Source organism: Balearica regulorum, chromosome 1 (genome assembly GCF_011004875.1).
Source record: "Balearica regulorum gibbericeps isolate bBalReg1 chromosome 1, bBalReg1.pri, whole genome shotgun sequence".
Lineage (NCBI taxonomy): Eukaryota > Metazoa > Chordata > Aves > Gruiformes > Gruidae > Balearica > Balearica regulorum.
Genome location: NC_046184.1, coordinates 60,293,346 through 60,320,108, shown reverse-complemented (window position 1 = coordinate 60,320,108; position 26,763 = coordinate 60,293,346). Strand labels below are relative to the sequence as shown.

The window sequence follows — 26,763 nt, the reverse complement described above, 5'->3', positions numbered from 1 at the left end:
AGCAGCCCTGCAGGAGATTAGTTAGCTCCTACAGCCGCTTCCCTTAAGTATGTAGAGTTGAATAACATGAACTTTTTCCTGCTCTTGTGTATAAGCTTAAAGGATAATACCTCTATGAAATGTATTATTGTATGCCTTTTTAGGATGTGGAAGTTGTATGTGGTATTTGCTGAAACAATGTAATATATTAAGGCATGCCTCTGTGACCTTGATTTGGTAATAGGAAAATATTACTATGGCTTGCTGCCAAAGGATGCGGTGGAGTGTACATAACATTTAAATCCTGTCTGAGCTTAATCTTCTTAAAGTTTCATAAGAATATACTGCTCGCACTAAGACACATTGGTTGGTGGCAGTCAAACAGGAAAATATACTGATAAAATATCGAGTACTTGTATATAGGTACATCAAATTTGTGATACTTCTCAGTCTCTCATACTCTGTTTTGCTATTAGATGAAATCTGCCTTATACTTCCTGTAGAAGCAAGTATGTGGAATATGTTTACCTAAATGATACTGGACTTTCATAATGATCAAACTGAACATATGGCAAAATAGCAGATATGTATGAAAGAAAGGTGCTTTCTATCTCTTCCCATGAAAAGAAATAAATGTTGCATAATTTATTAATACAGTGAGGGTCTAATGCTGTAAACTATACTCACTCAAATTAAAAAATGCGGTTGATGTTATACAGTATGTAATATTCTTTCTTTTTATTGAATCCAGCTCTTCTAAACTCTGAAAGATGAAGGAGGAATATCTGTTAGCAACCTTGGAAAAAAAATTGAATGGGAAAATAAAACTAGCAGATGTTAGGCTGCTATCAAATATCCGTAAGGACATGAGTCTCATATGTGGCAGTGCTTTTCTTTCACTGGAGAGATTGTAATCAATGGCTTGGCAGGAGGACTTGTGGGTAGATAGAAGGTATCTTAAAAGATTGGTTAAACAGAAGTTTGAGTGGATTGCTGGAAGCCAACCAGTCATAGGTAAAAATATTACTTAAATTAGGAATGAAACAAGTTTTAGCACTGTTCTTTTTCGCTCTTCCTCAGAATGAGGAAGCCTGACTAGATTCCCTTCTTTTGTGTGGTACTGGCTGTGCAATTTAACACCCCTGGCTTGCCTAATGGTTAAATTCAGGATCTGGATCAGTTCAGAAAAAAGACTGAAGTTTCTTGATTCTTCATGGCTTAGCACCACCATTTTCAGATGTGAATGACACCTGAAAGAGAAGTCATTGCATTTTAAGTCCTCTCGATTCCCAGCAACTGTCCTTGCTTCATACTGGCAAGGATGGTTCTATATGAATACTGATTCTGGGTGTTTATTACTCCTAAAAATAACCCCAAACAAGACTTAATGGTAATCTTAAACAGTGGGTCTGTAAGAGTATTCCTTGCACGTCTCCTCCTAAATAAAAATGCTACCTTTTTAACAGACTGCTCCTGACTTCTTCCCTGGAGAAAGTCTTTAATCATGTTAATAGTGCAGAGCCAGGAAGGCCACATGACGTGGTGCTTAGTTTTGTTAATTTTGTTAATGGCTAACTGTGTTAACAATTAGTTATTTAACTTTTTGAATTTCTGCTTTGATGGTACTGGTTTATTTCATTTGCATGGTAGCTAAAATTATGATCTGTATTATGGGAACCAGTTTCTGGCGGTCACTCTTAAGATGCATGGGGGCAGAATGTTTAGTTTAGGTTTTAGAACCCAAGCAGCCTTTGCATGAATGGCAGGAGGGAAGACTGTGGAGTTTCATGGAGTAATCAACTAAGACTTTATGTGCATGTCTCTTAAAGAATGTGGCCTTCAGAGGCTTTCATGTAAATTCTGAATATCATAATTGGATGACCCTGAGCAAAACGTGTGTAATGCCCTCTAAGAACGTTGTTTGAAGACAGGTATGCTTTGCATTAGCATTTTTCCTGTGTTACAATAAGTATTTTCTGCCTCCATCCACCACCTCAGTCATGCATGTACCACACAGAGTTTGCTACTGTGAAAAGAATGGGTGAACTTTTCCTTCCTCTGGTTTGTCCAAGGGAAGTTGAAGACCAGATGCAGAAACCTGGGCTGATGCTTTAGTCCGATAAAGAATATCCATGCATCTTTTTTGTGTCTCTTTAATGAAGTCATGTCATGTAGTTTTTATATTCATTCAAAGTGAAAAAGAAAGTGCTTTCCCATTGACTGTTAGGTTGAGAGGAAAAAGTTGGTTTAGATTGCAGACTTGGAAACATGACCTGTTACTGTAGGGAGAGATTTAAATAGTTCCTAATTGCCACACTTTGGTGTGAAGCGTAATAGAGTTCAATCCTAGTAGAGCTTTTTCTTCATAGCTGCTAAGAAGAAACTTTGTCTCAAGAGCTCATATACTGAAAAGAAATTACTTTTTATGAGAAGGAGGTTTCATACTTGGTTTCAGTTCACGGACTAATTTACCATTCATTTTCATTTATGTTATACTGTGAAAGGAACGTGTTTGTGTGCATTTCGATGTATCTCTTCAGAGAGAAAGTTCAAATAATTTTGCCTTGTCTGTGCTAGAATGCTGCTCTTAATTATGTTTAAATGTCTGCACTGAGCAAAACACCTGCCTGTTCCTGGGCTGCAGTAAGTGCCCACGCATGGCGTTAAGAGTCATTCAGAGCTATGTTCACTTGCAAACAGGTGTTAGTAGTCAAAATGATACCTTGGAAAGTTAGAAAGCCTTCTCTTCCAAATCTCGTAATAATACAATGTGACAGTGTGCTGAATGCTGAGAATTATTATTTTAATACTTTTCTATCAGTATGCTGTGTGGGGTCATGCATGTTGTTGACATGTTATTACTCTTCCCTGACATGCGTATGTTGTTGATGAAACGTTAATTTGCTAGGACAGGAGATAAATGCAATGCATTACAATGCCATGCCAAAATTAGAGAAGGTGCTGGAATTAGAAGTTGTCGCAGGGAGTTGGTACAATTAAAAAATTTCCTTTCACGTAGGCCTATTCAGATGGACGTATGTTAGATGAATGTAGAAGTTCTGAAAGGTAGACTTTTCCTTCCTTAAATACAAAGTAATTTATATCTGGATATATCTGAAGCTAGGCATTAATTAGCATGTATTTAACCATAGTAAAGATGCTGTGCTGCTCCTGTAAGTTCTAAAGGTACTCATGAGAAAAAGAGGAGGTGAAAACTTTGGTTATGACAAGTAGTTGATTCAACTATAAGTTTCTCGGTAGTGGTTGTATCTAGAAGCAATGATTTAAGAAGGTTCATTTTTAATTGAGCAAGGCAAATCTGTTTGTAGGCTTTTCTTTTTGACAAATTTTACTAACACTTTAATGAGCAAATGCCTTTAGATGTAGTGTAGCATAAACATAGTTGGTGAAAACAAAATAGATGAGTAATTATTTGCAGCACATTTTATTAAAACACATTTGGTCCCACTGAATGATTCAAATATGCTTAATAAACTGCACACTTATTCTGAGTAACCACTTGTAAACTGAATCTGTGTTCTGAAAGTCCAAAGCAATATTCTTTCACATTGCTGTTATTATAGATATTGTAGGGTTGCTAGGGTTTAATTTGGTCTATTATTTTTTAACAATATGCTTTCAGTGACAGTCTTGCAACTCAAACTGTGGTTTGACTGTTTTTCATTTGTTCTGTTTTTGTTCAGGGGAGGGGGAGTGTGTCTCTCCCTCGGCCACTCTACTGCTCCCTTCCTACATATGTTTAACAATGTGAGTCTACACCATTATGTTTTTTAAATACATGAAAGAGTTTTATGGAGATTGAAATGCAGGAGTGTGGTAAGAGATAGTTGAGAGAGATAATAGAGGGGATTTGGGGAACCAACAAAATGGAGATTAAATGGTATTAAGGGCAAGTTTAGGGATCTTGGATGTGAATTGGAGACTGGGTCAGTGCATGTAATCTTCTCGAATAGGATTTTGTGCCAAGTCCAGACTAGAAGTTGTTTGTTATGGTCAGGTAGGAAGAAAAGAGATCGAGAAATTAGAGGGAACTGCAATGCAAATAGGAAAACCCCCTAACAATTTCCTGAAAGACAGATTTTTTACTTTGAATAGTTATGAGAATTTTGTGTTGCCAATTTCTCTTCATACCCTTTCCCTATATTCTGTGATAGGAAGCTAAAAACAATCAAACAAAACAACAACAAAAAAACCACATCAAAAAACCACCATCACAACAACAAAACCCTACCAAACAAAACAGCCCAACCTTTCCTGGACTGTTCCAAAGGCATCTGGAACACCATTGCAGTTTGCCTTTGTGGGGATTTGTGAAGTATAAGCGAGGGCACATGCACTTTGAAAGTAAGATTCAAGTGGATGAGTGATAAGGTCTGTCATTCCAAGTTTCAAAAAAATGCTAAAATGAAGCTGTACTTTTCAGAGTTCATCTGGAAGTGACTTTTGCCTGGCAGTGTGGGGCCCAGGTTCTCTTTGACAGAAGCAGATGCAATTCTCATCTGATTCTTAAAATTACTCCTGTGTGGTTTCTAACTAAATGAGTATACAGAAGTTTCTTTTTAGATACAGCATTTCCTTCATGATCTCACTACTCTGGAGTTTTTATCAAAATAAAATTTAGCAAAGTGAGAGAATTAGACATTTATGGCTTGTTCCAGTCATTAACATAGAGGTATAGTTGCCAGCCAAGAAGCAATTGTATTCTTGTACACTGGCTTCCTCTCAGGCTTGCTTGCTTTCTGTTAGCCTTTCGGGTCAAGTGAGCCATGCATTTTTGGTGTTTAATAGCAGCTAGGGGGTTTTCCTGCCAGCCTTAATTTTTATAATTTTTCCCCATACAAAGTTGGAGGCAATGTGCGTTAGGTAGGCATCACATATATTGCTACATCTCTAGAATATGTAAAAAACGTTGGTAGGTTTACAACAGTCATGTGTGTTATGTCATTCCTAGAAGGTGTAGCATTTTCATTGTAACTGGTTTTTTTGTTTGTTTGGTTGGGGTTTTTGGTTGGGGTTTTTTTTTTTGGTTGGGTTTTTTGGTTTTGTTTTTTTTTATTAGTTCTTAAAAACCTTGGTGTCTTACGAACTCCTGGTTTCTTGGTGCCTTTATCTTTGCAGTGCGCTTGGCACTGCAGAGGTGCAGCCTGCCCTTCCCTGGCAGCTCCGCACCCTTTCACCCAGGCAGCGGGTGCAGTGTCTCCAGGCCTCCATGGCACTGCTTTCCCTGCCTTGGTCTCGGGCGGCTGCTCCTGTGGTGTTATCCTCGTGGCCTTGCACCTGCACATAATGTCGTTACAGCCAGCTCTCTCGGGAATAATGGCTTGCAGTGTGGAAATCTCCTCTTTTTTTCACCCCTTTGGGTGTAGCTTTTGGTTTATGGCAGGGGATCCAATAATGTGAGCGCACAGAGGTTAATGACCGGCAGGCTCTGACTCAGCAGCTGCCCTGATCAACATGCACTTTGGTGAGTGCCAACAGCATTGTAAGAACAGCGGACAGGGTTTGAGCAGCTCCTGGTGAAAACTATATTATTACAAGGAAAAATGTTGTGGAGGAGCCACCTGTTACACCGGAGAGGAGTCCAGGGGAAGGGCACTTATCTGGGGACCCCCAGCATCTTTCTGGCTGGCCACAAGGGAGAGTTTTCATTTTTCCTTTCCCTCCTTTGTTTTTATTTTGTCCCTCAAACAACTTTCACCATTGGAGTTACTTTTAGATAGTGTATCCACTAATAAATCTTTGCACATCTGAACCTGTCTCAACATCCTTTGTGCAACTACCTGTTTCTCTTGAAGACTTGCGGATTTGCAGCACCCCATTCCTCCCCTGCCTTTTCCTTTTTTCCTTATTTGCTGATTTGCTCATTAAATAATTCAGGTGAGGTTACAGCCAAGATGCATGAAACTGTTATATAGCGGGCTATTTTTATAAATGAAGGCCAAAGGGATAGTTATGACCATGTAGTTCTCTGGTATGCTGTTTTTAGTAACAGTTCAGGCTGCTGTGTTGTAAGAAGGACTTGGATTAAGTTTACTAGCAGTATGCCAACAGCTGATTGATTGTTTGTTTGTTGGGGTTTTTTCCTGTGGTGTGCTTTTTTCTTTAGAGTGACAAGATACTTCTAGTTTTAATTAAGACTTGAGTATGTTTTAGTCCATTCTAGAACTGAATAGTGTTGAGGTGAAAACTTAAATGACAATGCACTTTGGTTTTCTGAATTATGTATTGTTGAATATATTATGTGGTATTGAACCACTGTAAGCTAAATGTAATTAGGATGTGAGCATACATGCATCACCAAAATACACACCAAATACTGAAAGTCTGATTATCTTTGTTGGATTGTTCCTCTTAGTTCCCTTTTTCTATTGTAAAATTGTCTGGATTGCCTAAGAAAATAAATGTTTTTTTTTTTTTTGCAATTGCTTGCAGATTCCTGCTTCAATGTCTTGAGGATCTTGATGCCAATCTACGGAAACTGAATTCACGTTTGTTCGTTATTCGTGGACAGCCAGCAGATGTTTTCCCCAGGCTTTTTAAGGTAAATGCCACCTTGCAGTTGTTGACTGACGAACTAATTTTAACTAGGAATATTTCTTCTAATATATATACTTGAGTGCAAGGTGTTATCCATGCAATACTTAACTATACTTGCAGTTTCTCTTTCAGGCTCTTTGTGTTAGATTTGGGGTTTCCCCCTGTCCTGGTTTCAGCTGAGAAGATTGATTTTCTTCATAGTAGCTAGTGTGGGGATATGTTTTGGATTTGTGCTGGAGACAGCATTGATAATATAGAGATGTTTTTGTTCTATGGACCTGTTGTTGAGCAGTGTTTACACGGGGCCCGGGCCTTTTCTGCTTCTTGCACTGCCCTGCCAGTGGGATGGCTGGGGGTGCACAAGCAGTTGGGAGGAGACACAGACAGGACAGGTGACCCAAACTGACCAAAGGGATATTCCATACCATATGAACGTCATGCTCAGTTTATAAGGAGCTTGGGGAAGAGCGGGGGGCGGCGGCAGTGTTCGGAGCGATGGCGTTTGTCTTCCCAAGTAACCACTACGCGTGACAGAGCCCTGCTTTCCTGGGGATGGCTGAACACCTGCCTGCCCATGGGAAGTGGTGAATGCATTCCTTGCTTTGCTTTGCTTGTGCGTGCGGCTTTTGCTTTACCTATTAAACTGTCTTTACCTCAACCCACGAGTTTTCTCACTTTAACTTTTCCAATTCTCTCCCCCATCCCGATGGGGGGGAGTGAACGAGCGGCTGCGTGGTGCTCAGCTACTGGCTGGGGTAAAACCACAACACCCCCCCCATGTGCATATCACCAAATGAACAGAGTTACTCTTAGACTTTACAGTTTTTGGTTTCTTTCTTTCCAGAAATGGAACTGATTTCTAATGGTTTGCTAAGTCTAGGTACTGTATAGTCTAGATTTTTCTTTTTGAGATTCCCTTTGAAATACTGAAATATAATTCTGTGCACATGAATCCAGGTTCAAAGCCTGACCTGTAAAAGCAGTGTTTTATATAGGCCAAATATCTGCTGTGGTTGCTTTTTGGCCATTAAAAGTGATTTAATAAGCTTTTTGCCAGTAGTAGGCTTGGTAAAAGCATAGTGCAGGTAAAAAGCAATTTCTAGTCAAAGAAGTTTAAGGCTTTTGTGGGAAAGGGTCTTATTATTGAGCAAATTAAAGATGTGAGGGATTGTTACTGATATTAATTTGTCTTCCATGGATAATAGTGTAATTAAGGTAATAATATTGTAATAGGATGGTAAAAATGAACATTCTGCGGCTTGATTTTTAAAGTTTTTATGGAATGACCAGATTGAGGTGACTGAGACAAGCAAGACTGGGGGTGGGGGTGTAAATATCTCTTTTTCCAAAGAGATCATCTGTTCAAGATTTTTATTCCCAAGTCTGTAACACCAAGCTGAAAATTCACATTTCCGTCTTCGTTCTTGTGCTTCAGTTGTGAAACTGGATGATACTCTGACTGTTTGGGGTTTTATTGTTTGGATTTTTTTCCTTCTTGATTTCCCCTCAGTGAAGAATTTCCTGCAGGAGTACTGTGACATTAGCTGCTGCTTGCACCACCACCCCCCCACCCCCCCCGATATTCAAGCTCTTTACATCTGCTTGCCAAATTTGGTTTGATTGCATTTAAGTAGGAGCAAAGATCTTGCTGTTGTATGTGTTGGTTGTCTTCTGGATTTGAGTGACCTGAGACAAGTTTTCTTAAATACTTTATTGGCTATTTCGACAACTCCTGTGTCAGATATTGTTACTAGACTGATCTTTCTATGCCTAACAGCATTGGAGTGCCACACTCTCAGAATATTAATTTTAGTGCTGAGAAGGTAATTAAAACAACTTGTCATGTACATAGTGTACAGCAATCAGTCGTGGTTTTACCCCAGCCGGCAGCTGAGCACCACACAGCCGCTCGTTCACTCCCCCCCATCAGGATGGGGGAGAGAATTGGAAAAGTTAAAGTGAGAAAACTCGTGGGTTGAGGTAAAGACAGTTTAACAGGTAAAGCAAAAGCCGCGTGCACAAGCAAAGCAAAGCAAGGAATGCATTCACCACTTCCCATGGGCAGGCAGGTGTTCAGCCATCCCCAGGAAAGCAGGGCTCTGTCACGCGTAGTGGTTACTTGGGAAGACAAAAAACATTCACATCTGTCTATGCCTACTGGTTTCTCAAATTACCAAAAAGTGTCTCTATCCTATATTTGTTCACTGAGGGGCTTTTCAAGACATCCTCTATCCTCAAACAAATAAGAGGCATTGTTGAAGCTCTTGAGAGCTTCTTCAACTTTGGCTGAAGACTACCTGGAACATGCATCTATCATTAATCTCACAACCTCTTTGCCAGAGCAGTAGCTGTACATCAGGCACTTTCAGTGCAGTGAAGGGCATATAACACTGAAACAAGCTTTTCAGATCATCCTCATTAAAGGTCTCAAAGGTGAGCAATGATCCTGACCCTGAAGAACACATATGGTTCTCTTCTCCCAGCCAAAAAAATATCTAAGTAAATGGTAGAAGATAGTGGAACTTCTGTAGAACCTTGTGTCAGGAGCACTATCACAGATGCCAGCATCTGTGGATTTTCTGAGGATGAATGTTTCACAGCTGTTTCTTGGTATGGTGCTCCTTTTCACAGCCTGAAGGACAACTCCCTCAAAAAGCAGAGCACTGATCTATTCTTATCCTTGCAAAAGGCCTCAAGGACCTTTTAGGCTCTTTCATTTGTGTATCATACATGTATATATGACTGTTTGTTTTCCTCTTTCCAGTCCTTAAGAGCAGCTTTGCTTCCCTTAAGACACTGAATTCAGTGTCATATGTTTTCAGCAGAACTGGCTAACAGTGCTGCTGATACCGGCAGTAGGCTGTTATCCTCTGGAGTAGCATATAGAGACAAAATATTTTTACCAGTGAACTTTGCAGGTCTTTGCAAAAGTCTTTTAGGGTTTTTTTTGTTGTTGTTGTTTGTTTGGGGTTTTTTGGTTAATTGGGTTTGGGTTTTTTTAGGTAACTTGTGGATAGTGGTTCCATCTGACTGCAGAGATGCAACTTCCGCTAGTAGCAGGCACCCACCAGGCACCTGCTGGTTAACTTGAACCAGTCAAGTTTTGGTTGGTTCTTGCCTCATTCTCTTCAGTTTGTCCTGGTCTGCTCTGTATCTCTAGCTGTTTTGGACTAGCTTGATAAAGAAAATAGAATTGGAACAATTTCTTAATTCTTTAAATGCATCGGTGTTGCTAAAAAGCATCCATGCAGTAGGTGCAAAATAATTTGTGTCCATGCTTCTTCTAAGTGCCTGGCTCATGCCGATGTGATCTGGGAGTATTCGTATCACGTAGCACTTGTCTCGGAGTTCCTTGGTGACGTGGCTCTGGCTCTTGGACACGTTTTGTTTAATGGTTTTCAATATGCCAGAGGAAAGAAAAATTTAGAAAAATATCTGCTGCAACTTGTCTGACAGTGGGTTTACATTATGAAATGGGAAATAAATGTTGTATAAGGGTGTAGGAGATTGCTTGAGGATTCAGGGCCTGCTGGGGTCAGTCCTGGCAGACTTAATGGTGGAAAGAGCTGAGCCTTCTTTCAAAAAGCAAGCACTCCTTGGAATTGCCTATCCTCCCGGTTGTACCTGGGCTTTATCTAGAGGAGAGCTAGAGTTCAGAAGTGAAACAGCGCCCTAGGTGAACAGACTAGAGTGCCCCTTGTCTCTTTGGTGTAAATCTAGTTCTCTGAAATAGTCCTGACTGGTGTGTTTAAATCAACTGATTAAGATTTTGAGGGATTAGGAGGGTATTTCTCTGAGTTTGATTGGCAGGATGGCTTTCTAGGATCATTCTCTGCATATTTCACCTTTCCAGTTTCCTACTGTTGCAGAAGCCTTTGCCATTACTTGATCCCTTTTTTTGCTTCTGTCATGGCTTGGCCCCATGCAGACACTTGCTCGTTCCTCCCCCTGGTGGGGAGGAGAATTGGAAGAAAAAGATAAAGCTCGTGGGATAAAACTCATGGGTTAGGATAAGGACAGTTTCATAGGACAGCAAAGGAAGAGGAAAAATAACAACAATACTAATAAAAGAATATACCAAGCAGGTGATACACAATGCAATTTGCTCACTGCCCGGAACCTGATGCCCAGCCCATCCTGGAGCAGGGATCCTTCTTCCTCGGCCAGCTCTCCCCCTTATATGCTGACCATGATGTCATATGGTATGGAATATCCTGTTGGCTAGTTTGGGTCAGCTGTCCTGGCTGTGTCCCCTCCCAGCTTCTCGGGAAAACTAACTATCCCAGCCAGAAAGCAGGACAGCTGTTACTGTTGGTCTTGGTAACAGCATCTGTGATGCAAAGGATATTAGACTTGAAGGCGTCCTCTTTTTAGGAGACAGATTTTTTTATTTTTATTTTTTAATTGAGAATTTGGAGATTGTCCATTCTGGTGAGTGGAAAAGGGAAGAACAGTGTGTGGTGTTTGGTTTGGGGATATCTCCCCCTCTTCAGTTCTGCTGTTAAAGTTGACAGGCATATGTGAAAAGCATTTCTGCAGAGCAAGATACTGCTGTTGATCAATGTCCTGAAGATAGCCTGTGTCGTCTTTCCCTTCTGTTGTGTCTCTTAAGGTATATGGATCCTAGAGCTGAATTTTCAAAACTTGCACGGAAGTTGTCCCATTACTGTGCGCACCCACAGTAATGGGACAGACAGAGGCTTTTTTATGCCTGATTCCTACTTAGATGCCAAAATGTTGGACTTTATTTTTGTGAGTCTGAGTGTCTAAACGTATTTTGGGCCTTTGTGTATCTGACAACTTTCTGCAGGTAATAGCTGGTGTTCCATCTTGTCCCTGTACTTCCTGTTCTCCTTTCCCTTACCCTCCATGAAGCAGCCAAATTGCTGAATGACCATGATTTTGTTTTGTGTTGCAGGAGTGGAATATTGCAAAACTTTCTATTGAATATGATTCTGAACCATTTGGGAAGGAAAGAGATGCGGCAATTAAGAAGCTGGCTAGCGAAGCCGGAGTGGAGGTCATTGTTCGAATTTCCCATACATTGTATGACCTAGACAAGTAAGTTACCATTACTTCTCATTTTAAAAAAGAAAAAAAGTATGAATTTTATGTAGTGTTTGGTTAGATACTGGATGCTACTTTCTACACAGAGCACTTTTGAGTTAGGAAGACACAAATTTGTTTTATGTTTCTCTTTTATCCATCCGTTCAAATTTTATTGCATGCTGAATAGAACTTTGCAATGCCAAAAAATAGTACATAACTGTATCTGAAATACAATTTCAATTTGGGGGTGGTTCTGAAAATAATAGTCACGTTAATTATCTGTCACTTTGTCATGGTTTAACCCAGCAGGCAGTTAAAACAACCACACAGCTGTTTGCTCACTCCTTTCTATCCTCTCCCCTCCCCTTCCTGTCATTCCCCCCCGCAGTGGGATGGAGAGAGAATCAAAAAGAAAAAGAAAAAAAAAAAAAAAAGGTAAAACTCATGGGTTGAGATAAAGACAGTTTAACAGGATGGAAAAGGAAGAGAAGAATAATAATGATAAAAGACTATACAAAACAAGTGATGCACAGCACAATTGCTCACCACCTGCGCTGATGCTCAGCTAGTTCCTGAGCCACACTGCCTCCTGGCCAACCCCTAGTTATATACTGAGCATGACATCCTATGGTATGGAATATCCCTTTGGCCAGTTTGGGTCAGCCCTTCTGGCTGTGTCCCCTCCCAGCTTCTTGTGCACCCCCCTACCTTCTCGTTGGCAGGGCAGTATGAGAAGCTGAAATGTCCTTGACTGCTTGGCAACAACTAAAACATCAGTGTGTTACCAACATTATTCTCATCCTAAATCCAAAACACAGCACTATACCAGCTGCTAGGAAGAAAATTGTCCCAGCCGAAACCAGGACACTTTTATAATGAAGTTACTCAAACATACCTATAACTTCTCCCAAATAAGATCTGTTGTTGTTTTAGTTGTTTTGTTAGATTGTTTTGTCCTTATTTCACTTGCTGCGCACAAGTTAGCAGAAAGTCCTTTATTTTTCAAGAACTGTTTCCTATCAGTTATGTATCCAGTAAGTAATTAGGAGTTGTTTGATAGCCCTATGTTGCCCGCCTTACTTAATGTCTTGTTTATATTTTCCCACAGATCTATTTAAATGGATTAGTATTAGCTCCGTGTTATAGAAACATAATCCATAAACTAGTCAAAAGTATGACTCAGCTTCTCCTTAACATTGAGTAATTTATTGTGGTACATGCCTGTTTTATTCTGTTATAAGCCAACGTATGAGGCAGCTAGACATACGGGAGGAAAGGGAATTATTTGCAGTTTTCAAACCAATATCTGGTTTTTTTAATCCTAAATTGAAAATTTCTTTTCTTCTGTCCCCACCCAAGCACCCTCCCCAAATAAACTGTTGGTTCCATCTACCACTTTGTAAATTATTTTTTTGAAGTTTTCCTGTTTCTGAGATTTTTAGATATATTTAAGTTGACAATGCAAAATATAGAAACTGTGTGTTTTTACAACAGTCTTGTGTATAAACTAGACCTTATTTTTCTCCCATATTAAGACAGTTGTAATATTGACTACTGATCTCAATAACAGAATAGAAAAAATGTGGGGGTTTTTTAATGCAAAAAGCATAGTCTTGTGGGTGACTTGAATGTATCTTTATGTAGCTATGATCTCTCATCTGCTTTTCTGATCTGTATTTTTTTTTTTTTTTTGCCTTGAGCTGTCCATATTCATTATATACTCATTCTTGAGGGACTTTCCTCAAGCCAGGAATGACTTGGTTATAAACAGTTAATTTATATGTCTCCCTAGTGGCGGGGGAAAAGGATAGTAAAAATAAAGTTTAAACTATCTGGATTACCATGTATATCTGTGATTTTTATATAACATGCTAGAGGCAGGTAAGAATATATTTCTCTGTGTGTGTATATTTTATATGTATAAAAAAATTGTTATATAATATTGTCTGACATACTACTTTTTTTTCCAATCCAGAATAATAGAATTAAATGGAGGACAGCCTCCTCTTACTTACAAGAGATTCCAGACCCTAATTAGTAGAATGGAACCACTGGAGATGCCAGTGGAGACTATAACCCCAGAAGTAATGGAAAAATGTACTACTCCAGTTTCTGATGACCATGACGAGAAATACGGTGTCCCATCACTTGAAGAGCTAGGTATGTTCTAAGATTACTTTGACATCATGAAACAAGAAAGATACAATCTACCGCTAAAAGCATAATACTTAAAATAACCACGAGAGAGGTTATTATGGTTAATTGTTAAACTGATGCCAATTATGACATACAAAACTAACAAAAAAGGATAATAAATGCTGTAAAATTTAGTTGTTTTCTTTTAAATGGGAGGTCAGATAGTGTAGTTTGATCTAAGTACTGTTTGGCTTCTCGTAATACAGCGTAGCCATTTTCCCATGGTACCAAATAATCATTAAGCTACTAATAGTCTTTGATACTTCATTTTGTATTAAATGTATTTGGTATCTTTGTGCTTCAGGTCATTAATATGTCATTTTAGAAATGAATTAAAAAAAACACTCTTGTCTTGCAATGCTAAAAAAAGATGATAATAAGGCAAATAATTATTTTAGAAGCTTCTTGGGGAAAAGTCTTTATGTTTCTGTAAATTTAATTTTAAGAAACAGTATCAGGCTTTTGTCCTATGAATCCCCCCTTCTCTTTCCTGTTTCCCCATGCCCCAAGATACAAGCAAATGCGGTATGACCTCCAAATTACTAACAGTAGGGTCTGGACAGATTTTGGCTAAGTGGTTAAACTATAGGCAGACATGTTATCTCAAGCACCTGGTGAACAATCTTGGAGGAGATGCGGGGGTGTGGAAGAAATCTCGTTATTTTCTTTTCATCTTTCTTTTGCAGCTAAGGTATATGCTTATCAAATTGACAATAATCCCCATCTGTTATTTAAGTCAAGGTCAATGAAACCTAGGAATGTTCTGAAGATAGCACTCATGCTCTTAATTTGATGGAAAAAGTTTTTTAGACATTCTGTAAATCGCGATAGCAATGGTTGCTTCTTAGTAGTAATTAAAAAAAAAAAAAAAAACAACCAAAAAACCTGTGGTTTTGGGATAGCCCACATATTGCAGAGCTGAGAACTTGAAAATAATTTGAAAAATAATAGAAAGGTCACTTTGTGCAAAAAACAGAAATGGAATTAAGTTAAGATCATTCAGCATGTAAAACTTGTAATGTAAATTAATGCGAACATAAAAGTAAAAATTGGATTTTGCTGCAAGTTAGAAGTATTGAATGTGCTTTGATAAGACTTGTTTTAAAACTTGTACTTTACCATGTGTCTAATTCAGAGTTATTCTTGGGATACAATAAAATGTAGTCAAGTATCAATATGCTGGAATTTTGTTGCCCTACAGTATAAGCAAACAAGGAATTTCCTTGTTTCAATTTGTTTTGTAGGTTTTGACACAGATGGTCTGCCTTCTGCAGTATGGCCAGGGGGAGAAACAGAAGCTCTCACACGATTGGAAAGACATTTAGAACGAAAGGTATGTTTCAAATCCTTACAAACATGACATATCTGGGAAACGTAGTTGCTCTTTACAATGGAATGTAAAAGGAATTGGGCAAGTAGTTTTAAAAAAAATCAAAAACACAAACTTGAACTCAAAGACTCGATATAATGATATAAATCAAATTGCTGTTTTTTAGTTTTAAAAGATGATAGAAGGTTGTCCTCAAATTTCAATTTTAGAGAAAGTTTGTTATACTACTTTCTACTCAAAATTTAATTATTTTTTCTTTGAAGGTAATTTTACTTGAAACATACTTTTTATAATTGTGAAGGGGAATTCCTCTAAAAGCTAACATATTGCTAGTTGTCTAGGTTTCCTCTGTATTTAAAAGAAAAAGATAGGTAATTCTGGAAGACAGCTCATGCCTTCTGCATTGAGATGAATTATCTTCCACTGATTTAAGAGGAACCCCTAGATATCGTAGGTAACGTGATCATCTGTCGTATGTGTCTGGATTGTTATAGAGAGTGCATGTTTTCTTCCTTTAGGTTTATAAGTTGCTACCTAGTCTGTAGTCTGATGTTGCTGTGTGGTTTTTGTTTTGTTTTTTTTTAAGGCTTGGGTAGCAAACTTTGAAAGACCACGAATGAATGCGAATTCCCTTCTGGCAAGCCCAACAGGGCTAAGTCCGTACCTCCGCTTTGGCTGTTTATCCTGTCGTCTCTTTTATTTCAAGTTAACGGATCTGTACAAAAAGGTATGATTTCTGTGTAATCAGCTGTACATTCTTAGATGCCATGATTTTTCCCTACTTTTTCTACTAATAAAATGTTTTCCTTTAATGATGATCTTCAGGTAAAAAAGAACAGCTCCCCTCCCCTCTCCCTCTATGGCCAGCTGTTATGGCGTGAATTTTTCTACACAGCGGCGACTAACAATCCACGGTTTGATAAAATGGAGGGGAATCCTATCTGTGTTCAAATTCCATGGGATAAGAATCCTGAGGCTTTGGCCAAATGGGCAGAAGGCAGGACAGGTTTTCCTTGGATTGATGCGATTATGACGCAGCTTCGTCAAGAAGGTTGGATTCACCATTTAGCCCGGCATGCTGTAGCATGCTTTTTGACTCGAGGTGACCTCTGGATTAGCTGGGAAGAAGGAATGAAGGTATTGTTTCTTATTCTTGAATTTCTTAAAGTGCCTCAGATAGTTATTCTAGAATTGTTGTTACTATGTGGTGTAAGTTGAATTTTAAACCTCAAACTGTGGCCAAAATTAAATTGGTTCTGATAAACCAGTGGTGCTGAAGTTTTGCCTGTTGAGTGCTACTTTTTATTGGACTATTAATGTGTTTCTTGCAGTCAGAATAGGTCTGCAGTTCTTCTAAATTTGAGATTTCTTCCTAAATTTTGGCAAATAAACATGAATGACACTTGTAATTGAAATTTCTTTCCAGTCATACTGTGTGAACGGTTTCTGTTCACGTTTCACATCTGGTTCCCGGTGACGGAATAGGACCACAGGAATTAAAGGGAGAAAACTAAAAGCTAAGAATGTCCCTTTGCCCAGTGTTAGAAGTGTGAGTATGGGCAACATGATTTGGCTGAAGTTTCAGTGCGATTAATTTCTGTGCAAGTACACAAGAGATGCTGAAGTTCAAATTACAAATGTAGTCTTTTGAAGAAAAGAATGGAATAATTTAATTTCAGCCTTTGAATCAGTTGTACATTTTTAGAAGGGTAGCACATCTGTTACTGAGCAATGATAATCAATTAAAAATAAGTTTTTATTTTGTAAATTGAACAAAGAATTTACTTGTCATCAGGTTTGTGACCTCATATGTTTATATATATATATACATAATCTTACAAAATTTCACTATTCTTAACAAATAAGTTGTAAGCAAACACCTTTCATTTTAAAAAAAAAAATTGTCTTGGTTACACAACAACATAAGCTCCTTTAGGAATTTTCCTTTTGCAGTTCATAGATAAAGACATCGAAGATGCATGTATGTAGGTAACTCAGCCAAACAACGAAGCTATATATTAGGGATAAATGCCAGCGTGTTCTTACTTTTGAAATAATACAGGTATATGGAGGGCCCAGACTTGGGCAGTGGAAGGATGTTTAATTCATATGTCTGTAGCTAGCAAAAGTTAATCTGGCCTTCCATGGTGATGTTATTTCCAAAGTCTTATTACATGGCAGCATCTAGTGGAACAGTTGTGTGCTAACACTTAATGTTCATCTGAAGGTCTTGTTACATTATTAGTCACTTTCTATTTAAAATGTTTTTAAGATAAACCTTATTTTTTTCAAAACAAACTTTTTCCCAGTAGTTGTGGATATTTAGACAAAGATACTTTTCTAACACTTATTCAGTGTATACAGTAGAATGAATGCCTTATTGAATATATGGAGAGAGAGAGAGATCCTTGTTTGATGGTATTACCTTATTTAGACTTTATATTGGAATAATATTAGTTGAAGTTGGGTGGCAGTAGTAAGATGTTAAGTTTTAGTGTCTAAGCATGAAGAAAGGTGATGGTGTCTTTGTTAAATTTGGAGGCAATGCAGTTTGAAAGGAAAATCAGAACTTGCAAAATATGTATTAAGTAAGTATCTGTTTTGAAAACTACTTCTCAGTGCAGATACTTGAATGTTGTCCTTCAAAGAATAAGGTTTCTCTTCTTGTTAGCCTGTATTGCTAGTGATCTGACTGAGCAGAGAAACTTCTTCTCATACAAGTTAGTATTGTCTCTGTTAATAATTAAAAACCAATCAATGCTGGAAACTTGAATGTTTCACAACCGTTGAGCTCCAGAGTATAAATCTTTGACTTCCTCATGGGTTGTCTTTAATATAATAGGGGTAGCAATTACAAAAGAAGACTTTATTTTGTCTTCAGACCGGAGTTCATTATCTGTCCCCCCATTCTTCAGTATGTTTGGTGGTTCAGACACCTCCAGGAATTTGAGTGTGCATCTTCAAAACTGTGACTTACTAGATTATTTGCCTTCAGTAATACAACTTCTGAATGTTTGTGCTACCCTGAAACTCTTGAATTCTACTCTTGGGACTCCTCGAATAGTGAAAGGTGCTGCGCAAGTTGAGGTATTCAGGTCGACAATTTGAGTTTGAAATGTGCTTTTTACGTTCGCTGTTTTCTGGAAGTTTGCAAAGCTTACTCAATTGTAGTGTGATGAAGCAACTCTTCTGAAAGCAACAAATGTCACTTGCAAGCAGTCAGACTCCAGCCATCCTTTGGGGATTTATTTTTTTAAGGATGTGTTTATGCAAGAATGTGTAACTTTTTGGTTGTAGCTTTCTGAGATGTCTCCAAGGTTTTTTTACAGGGAAAAAATAAACAGGCTATCACGCTCTTGTTCTTGAGTTTTGGCATTTAGGTAAGTATTTGCAGTTGTGTACTGAGCATTCTGTGAACGTTGCCAGGTAAGAAAGAGCGTTGCTGTGTTGAAGAGCTGAGTTTCCTCTGCTGAAGTCAAACTCAGAACAATTCCTGAAGAAGTAGGTGTCTTAGAGGTTTGCCATGTTCAGACTAACTTGTCTGATTTCTTAAGGTCTTTGAAGAGCTCTTACTTGATGCAGATTGGAGTGTGAATGCTGGAAGCTGGATGTGGCTATCCTGCAGTTCCTTCTTTCAGCAGTTTTTTCACTGCTACTGTCCAGTGGGTTTTGGCAGAAGAACTGACCCAAATGGGGATTATATCAGGTAATTCATAATCCAGAAATTGCAGCGATTCATTGATGTTGCTTATACTGTCAAGTGGCTTTATACTTAAAATGAACTTTTTATTTTTTTTTCAAGACGTTATTTGCCAGTACTTAGAGGTTTCCCTGCAAAATACATCTATGATCCTTGGAATGCCCCAGAGAGCGTCCAGAAGGCTGCAAAATGTATTATAGGAGTTAATTATCCCAGACCAATGGTAAATCATGCAGAGGCAAGCCGTCTGAATATTGAAAGGATGAAACAAATCTACCAGCAGCTTTCACGATACAGAGGACTGGGTATGGTTATAGGCTGTTGGCTTTATTTATTTGAAAACTTCTCTCACCTTCTTGCAATTAATAATTTTGTCCCATAGCAGTGGGAATTAGGTATAAGGTCAGTGTGGTGACCAGAGTTCTGTATCCAAATAAATAAAAGTACTAGATGTAACCAAGAAAGGGAATAAAGAGTTTGAGTGGAGTACCTCTTTCTAAATCTTACCTGGAAATTTTTTTCTGTGAGTTTTTGGAAGTTTTTTTGTTAAACCGGGTCTTTTATGCATTCTGATACTCTTGTGCAAATAGGTTTTCATACCAGTTATTAGAAAACTAATGTGGTTCATAACTTCAGCCATACTGTATTTGCATTTGCAAATGCTGTTGTTCAAATAGACCAGTGCAACCTCTGGTAGCATCCTTCCTAGTTTGGAAGGACCGTCCCATTTGGTCTGAGAGGTAAACCACATGCACTTGTATGGCTCAGGAAGGTGTAAGCAGTCAGCATGTTCAGATATCAGATACTGCATCAAGATGTGTTGCGCTTCATGACAACATAGCGAATACATGTAACTAATGAATATGGGAAACGTTATGCAGAATAGTATGTAGAAGTTTCCTCTTAAGTAATTGTGAACTAAAGTTACTTGGCAAGATAAAGAGATGTTTTCCTGTTATAAAGGTAAACCACTTAGAGTGAGGGTAGAGAATTTGCTGTCATGAGGAGAAAAGCATGCTACGCTTAATTTTTTTTTTTTCTTCTGTCTTTCTTTATGGCTATATATTTTATTTCATTGCTTAGGTCTTCTTGCAACAGTGCCTTCTAATCCAAATGGAAATGGAAATGGTGGCCTAATGGGCTATTCACCAGGAGAAAGCATTTCTGGTTGTGGTAGTACAGGAGGTCAGTCAAATTCTTTAAATACGTACAATTATTGGAACTGAACCGCACAAACGTCCTTTGTAATGCCAAGGGCATTACGTATTATAAGAAAGAACTGTTTTCTCAAGACAGTTTTCGGTGCAAGTCACAAACGTTTTCAAATTTATTCACTAAGGTTGGTAGTATTTGTATGTAGACATCTTTAGCTGTTGGGGTTTTTTTGAAATCTCAAACATACAATCAAAGTCTGCCTGTTGAAGAGGGGGGAAAACAACCCCATTTTAAATTCCAGAACTGGACTTGTATCTTCTGTTATGTTTAAGTCTCTTTCCTGCCTCTCCAGGAGCTCAGCTGGGACCTGGTGATGGTCATACAGTTGTTCAGCCGTGTGCCCTGGGAGACTCTCATACAGGAGCAAGTGGAATTCAGCAGCAAGGTATTATGGCAGTGCCTGTCTGTAAAGGATCTCCAAATCCTTGCAACTATGGAAAAGCAGACAAAACATCAAAATAACATGGATAGATTTTTGGTGAAAGCTGCTGCCTACAACTTGAACTGGCCTTGTTTCTGTTTTTGAAACATAAAAATTATTTCTTAGAGTGAACTTGCTTGTCTTGTCACTCTAATCTCTAAAATGCTCATCTAGAACAGTATTTGTATGTTTTGAGTGGGAGGGATCACAAGTGTGACTAAACAAAAATTAATAAACATTATCCTATGTTACTTTAAATGAAGGATACTGAAAGAAAGAAGTTCACTTTGTGTATTTGATAGCAAAATTAGCATGTTACGTTTTCCCTGATTTCACCACCACTCTTTCAGTATCTAATCAATTTCCACAGTTTTGTGTGGATATTCTCATCTTGTAGAGGCAATTTTTTGTTACTTACCTTAACTACAGAAATTTAAGCTGTGGTTTGTTGTGGATCAAAATTGCAATCAAACTTAGCACAACTGTTTCTTTCTTTGGAGTCTTACCAGAGGTTGTGTGTTTACTGATCATGAAAAACTGTAATCTGTGTTTTGTTTAAGTATCCAGAACGTAACCGGAACACCACGACTGTTCAGAATAAGAAACCTTGAAACTGCTTTTGCTGCTTTTCACTATTTATGCAGAGCGCTCAGTGTCAAGGGTGCCAGTGGATAGTTTACATGAACCAGAAAATACTTGCATCTTTAAGTTACTTGCATATTTCTTCTTTTCACAGCTTAGTTATGCTAAGGATTCACTAGTATTGCTATAACAGAATAATAAAAAGGATGGAGACTTGGTAGAACAAATGTTAAAATTTATATCAACTTAGAATTAAAGAGTTTTGGATATATAAACATTCTGCTTGTTGCAAATATAATGCGTAAATATGTATGATATTGTTCACTGTGCATATGTAAGTACATATCTATTTAACTGCTGTAGACTGCCATGAGATGCTTTTTTTTTTTTTTTTTTTTTTTCTTCCCATAAGAACCCTTCTGCATTCAGGATGGTTTCTGGCAGGATTTGTCTTGATGATGGAAGATAAATCAATTGGCTCCTTTTTGTTGTTTTAAAGAATGTAATTGTTCACTTGCTTGCAGTTCTAAATTTTATTTATTATAATAAATATCTACTGTATCTGAACAGGTTACTGTCAAGCAAGTAGTATCTTACACTATGCTCATGGAGACAATCAGCAATCCCACTTTTTGCAAGCAGGTAATTTAAAGAACAACAAAAAAACCAAAACACTTTTCATGAATATCTAAAGGTGCATTAGAGTCTTAATGTAAATACTGGTTTTAAATTGTCAGGAAGAACGGCCCTTGGTACTGGCATTAGTGCAGGGAAACGCCCAAATCCAGAAGAAGAAACTCAGAGCGTTGGACCAAAAGTCCAGCGACAGAGCACAAATTAAACTGGTAAGATCTGAGACACCTTAAAGTTATCCTGTTAATGAGTAAATTCCTGTGCAGATTTTTGTGTCCATGATAACTTTTGTATCACTGCAATGCAAAGGATCCTAAATTATTGCTGTAAATATTTCGGTTCCAGGTACTGTACAAACAAACACTACAAAATTCTGGCTCTGGAGAGTTTACAAAGTATGAGATAGGAAGTAGTTATGCAAGTAGAATCAGACTGAAGATTATCAGACACAGATTGAGGTGTTAATGAAAGGGAGATGGATAAACTGTGGTTTCACATACATTAGCAGAGCTGCTTATGTAGCTTCAGTTACTCTCTGTTCCCACATCTCACGCTGTGCCAGCAGCACTGTTTGTGTGAATGTACGGTGACCTGAATCAGAAAACTAACACAACTTAAAAGGAAAGGCTCAGGGCCTGGATTAGAGTTTTAAACATAGAAATGGACAAAGCAGAACATGGTTTAGAGAGACACTGCAGAAAACCTGCAAAATACTGATGTAGTTATTGCATGTAAGGGATGCAGGGACAAGAAAGATTTGAAGAATTGAGTGCTTGTAACCTAAGCAGGATGCTCGGGTTGCCAGAGTTTGTCAAGGAAAGCTGTGGTGAAAAGTACTTGAATTTGGAGGTGGAGGAGTTGCTAGATAGTTGACCATGAACAGGTGTGAAAATGTGTAGCGAGAAGCAGCAAATTAGAGAAAGAGTTTGATGTGTGTGAAATCATCACCATAGAGAAGATAATTTGTGTTTTGGATAAAGTTACTTAGGAACAGGCTAGAGAAAAGAGAAGGCCAAAGATGTTATTCTCCTTCCCCCAGTGAGCTTGGTGTGAGAGGAGTAAGGAAGATAACCTGAAAAAGAAGTTAGAGTAATTACTAAAGAGGAAAGCCAAAGAATGGAGGGCTGTCTGAAACAAGAAGGGACAAGATTTCAAGACCAGGAGTGTGGCTGCATAGATTAAAGGTGGTTGACATGTCATCCCATCCTTATCTTTAAAAAAAAAAAAAAAAGTTAAGAGTTGGTCATTATGGAGTTTGAATAAGTAAGAATTGCACATAGGCAAGATAATAGCACATGGAGAGACTTTCGTGGAATTGGAAGATAGGGGTTCCATACAGCAGATACAGAAGATGCATTCACTGTCTCTAGAGATAAAAAGGGAAATTCAATCCACTTCACTTGGATTTGACAGCAATATCTAATTTTGCTTGTTATATGGTGTCAGCACTTTGACAAAGTTATTGCGGTGCAACAATTGTGTTGTCCTGATTTGATTCAGTGAAGAACCACAGCATTGTTTCCGTAATGCCTGTCACTAGAAGTGAGCTGGGACCTTAGCAATCGATCAATCTGCTGTTTTCTCACATGCTGGAAGCACTGTAAACTCTGCTTCTGTGTTCTCAAACTGATTCCTGGTACTCAGATGGGCCTAGTGGAACATAATTCCAAGAGAGTCCATGTTTCAGTAGCTGTCTAATCCTTAGTATGTGTAGATTCATTCAGCATCCATGTTTTGTATTGCAGAATTCCTTAGGTGCTCGTGTCTGTAGAAGAAGTGCCTGCAGAGTGAACGTCTGGTTCCTGTCTAAGCTCTTTTTCAATTGAGAGACAGGTTGGAGGGGTTTCTAGTTTGGCAGAGAAGACTAATTTTGTTAGGGGTGTTCAAAGCATGCTGCAAATGCATTATAGTCAAATACAAAAATCAGTCAAGATTATACTCGGAAACACTGCTGGCAAAAGAATGTGTACTTTCTGAACAGCACTAAAGTACAGAGGACGTTGGGTTTCTCTCTTTTTTTTTTTCTTCTCCCTTCTTTTTTTTCCTTCTCCTTTTGGCCTCTCAGGAGTAAGAAATAAGAATTCTGAGTATTTGGGCCAGTACAAATGGGGACAGGACTTCCTGCAGTGAAAAGGGGGGAAAGAATATTGGTCCCTTGAGTTATTTCTGCCTCCTTCAAAGACTCACAACAAACTGTGTAAGAATAATTTTTTTCTTTTTTCTTGCAGCATTATTGGCAGAGAAGATACCACTCAGAGAACACACAGGACAAAATTCCTGCTACTCTATATTGGACCTAAAGTGTGTTGAGAGTACCTGTACTAAAATGACATACTTTTTCCTAAATTATTTTCAGTTGTTCTCAGTTGTAAACAAGTCCAATTTTTGGAATGCATTATTTCTAACTGGCATTTCTATGGTTTTTAACTTTTTGATGATTCTTTCACAAAGGGCAAATTGAGTTTTGTATATAAAGTATTTGGTGAAGAATTTGCTAACTTAATGTAAATATAAACATGATTAGCGATAGACCCATCAATATATTTTTGATAATCTTTCATGTATGTGGTAGTAGGAAAAGCTGTAGTGATGTTCTATAAAATGGATGGACATAGAAGGTTTTGTAGTTTTTAAATTGTTATTATTTTTAGATTCCAGAACTTGACCTCTGTATGATCAACTTCATATTTTCATAATGTAAGTGCTTAGAACTGTGTTTAATCAAATACAGTAGAGTTGTAACCTTTATTAATCACATCTGTATATAAGTCATATGCCAATTTTTGTCAAGTTGTAAAATTTTCATGTATATGTCCAGTCCTTGTATTTCCCAGTTGCCTTGTTCAGTAATGACATACCTTGTTAATAAAAGGAAATTGTATATATAGATACATATGTCTGTGTTTTATATATGCTATTGCTCTGGTACATATTTCCAAACAAAGCTGTTTCAGGAAAAAAGGAGGGAAATGTAATTTTTAGCCTTAATCTGGAAGCCAGGAACGATGAACTATGTGACCTTTCACTTCGAGTTTCATGACATTGAAGCAAATCACTGTCCAAATTATTCAGGTCTCTGTTGAAATTGTATGTGTGTATGTATTCATACAATTAACTGGTTTTCACCAATATATTCATTAGGTGTTTCTTCAAAATCTAGCAATTTGCTTGCTAGCCTGATTGTCTTTCCTGCACTGCAGCTACTTTGCTGTTCTTCAAGGGCCCTGATTTCTAAAAACGCACTGGGTTTGCTGATGACTCAGTCAATGATCTGTCCCAAATGTTTAGAGAAGTTGTATCTAAATGTTTTCTCGGACCATGGAGATCCCTGAAGAAGCAATCGGAATTACTACATTCTACGTATAGCTAGGTCAGTTACCTACTTGAGTGGATGCACAAATTAATTCTCATGGGAGGAGTTAATTATCTGTTCTTAGAGTGACTCGTGGTTGTAGGGCACTTCTGCATGTTGATTTGGAAACAAAATTTAGACCGGATTCATGGGTTGACAACATACACAGCAGGGCATGTGCTGCAGAATAAGCTGCCGTGATTCTATCTACCCTACGTTTTAGATGATAATGTAAATATCTCTGCATACTGATTTGGACACAACAGGGAAATCAAAAGTACTACTAAAAAAAAAATAATCAGGTATGCTTATTGTCTTGAGGCAGAGGATCTTTGATCTTCAAGAAAAAAAAATGTGAACAGTGAGAATGGAGAAGCAGATAGTATTTTCCACAGATCAGTCCAAGTAGAACGGAGAGGTTTTCTAGGGACATACGTCATTGTAGAGGAAACAATTCTTCTGTTCATTTAAGTAGTCTAAGAAAAAGAACACCATAGGTCTACGCTGTCTTAGGAAATGTTTTGTTTGGTCAAGGCAAGATCATACTGGGTTTATTCTGCTGGCTTTCACTAAAAAGAAATCATACCATCTAAATGAAATATTCACCTAGCTTTTCTGAATGAATGGGCTGTGAAACTCCCACAGAAAACCTTAATCAAGGTAAGAAAATCCAGTTAAGTACCACCTTTCCCTCAACCATTCTGGAAGTTCAGTAGGTGAAAGAAGAAATTTCCCAAGAAGTTAATTTGTATGGTAAGTTAATTCCCCCCTCCTTAAATGTTGAAAAGAGGATTCCTCTTCTACGTGCAGGCAAGTTCTCAGATTAGCAGAGGAAAACCGATAATGAAGATGCTGTTTCACTCGCGTGCTGGCGTGTATGAGCTCTGGTGTCAGGACTGCAGTGGAAGAAATGGTCTGTAAGTAGGTTATTGTGAGAGAGGGGAGAAGTTGCCTTTGGAGTAGCAGTAGGTTTATAAAAGCCCTTGGCTTCATATTCTTCCCTCCCACTAGTACTTGCTGTGACCACAAAAATAAATAAAAAAGGCTGAGGCTTTGGCCGCACAGTAAAATTGACCAAAACTATTGTAACACGCGGAGGTTTTCTCCCCCTGCCCCCAGTACCCCCCTTGTGATTTCCAAGGAGGAATTGGACATGTCTTTTAAACCCAGTATGGATAAAGGCCAGGGTATTGTTTCTTATTAGACCTCTCCTCCAGAAATGGAGCTTAAAGTGTTCCTCAAGAAAGCTTGTTCCTGAGGGATTTGGCTGGCCTTTCCCTGAGCTGGTAGGGGATGGGGAGATGAGAGTTGCACACTGAGGCTTCTTGGAAACCAGACCCTGGGGAGAATGTATTCTGGAAGTGTGTGGGGACAATGCTAGCTGGTATTTGTGATGAAACAAATAAACTTCAAGTGTCTTTAAGCCTTCAGGAACTGAGCATTTCCAAAGGAACTTGTGCAGGCTGTCTTGTACTGGCGCTACCTGCTTACAGAGGTTACTGAAAGGAGGGGAATGAGAGGAGTTAAATTGAGAGCAAACCTGCAGAGGGGATCTTGGGCTAATTTGCAATGAGAAGTATCTGTCAGAAATGAGTTTTATGTTGGGCTTAGCAACATAGCTGACTAATTTCTGTTGAAGAAAAGTGATGTGTACATGCACCTTCCTGTAACTCAGAAATCCTCTCCGTACTTGGCCGGAGGACGGAGCAACAGCAAGCTGTGATACTCATGTTTACCACTTCCCGGCC

General features: G+C 38.4%; 1 protein-coding gene across 1 annotated transcript in view; it reads left to right on the top strand.

Moving 5' to 3' along the window:
• The window catches only part of CRY1 (cryptochrome circadian regulator 1), a 39,310-nt gene extending 14,758 nt beyond the window's left edge, over nt 1-24,552 (top strand). Inside the window, exons 2-14 of the mRNA XM_075754104.1 lie at nt 6,433-6,541; nt 11,456-11,598; nt 13,562-13,746; nt 15,027-15,115; nt 15,699-15,839; nt 15,938-16,249; nt 18,667-18,818; nt 18,915-19,117; nt 19,896-19,997; nt 20,320-20,412; nt 21,601-21,672; nt 21,768-21,875; nt 23,892-24,552. Of these exons, the coding sequence (XP_075610219.1) occupies nt 6,433-6,541; nt 11,456-11,598; nt 13,562-13,746; nt 15,027-15,115; nt 15,699-15,839; nt 15,938-16,249; nt 18,667-18,818; nt 18,915-19,117; nt 19,896-19,997; nt 20,320-20,412; nt 21,601-21,672; nt 21,768-21,871 (1,705 nt within the window). The 3' untranslated portion in view covers nt 21,872-21,875; nt 23,892-24,552. The remainder of the gene's footprint in view (nt 1-6,432; nt 6,542-11,455; nt 11,599-13,561; nt 13,747-15,026; nt 15,116-15,698; nt 15,840-15,937; nt 16,250-18,666; nt 18,819-18,914; nt 19,118-19,895; nt 19,998-20,319; nt 20,413-21,600; nt 21,673-21,767; nt 21,876-23,891) is intronic.
• Nucleotides 24,553-26,763: the final 2,211 nt, after the last annotated feature.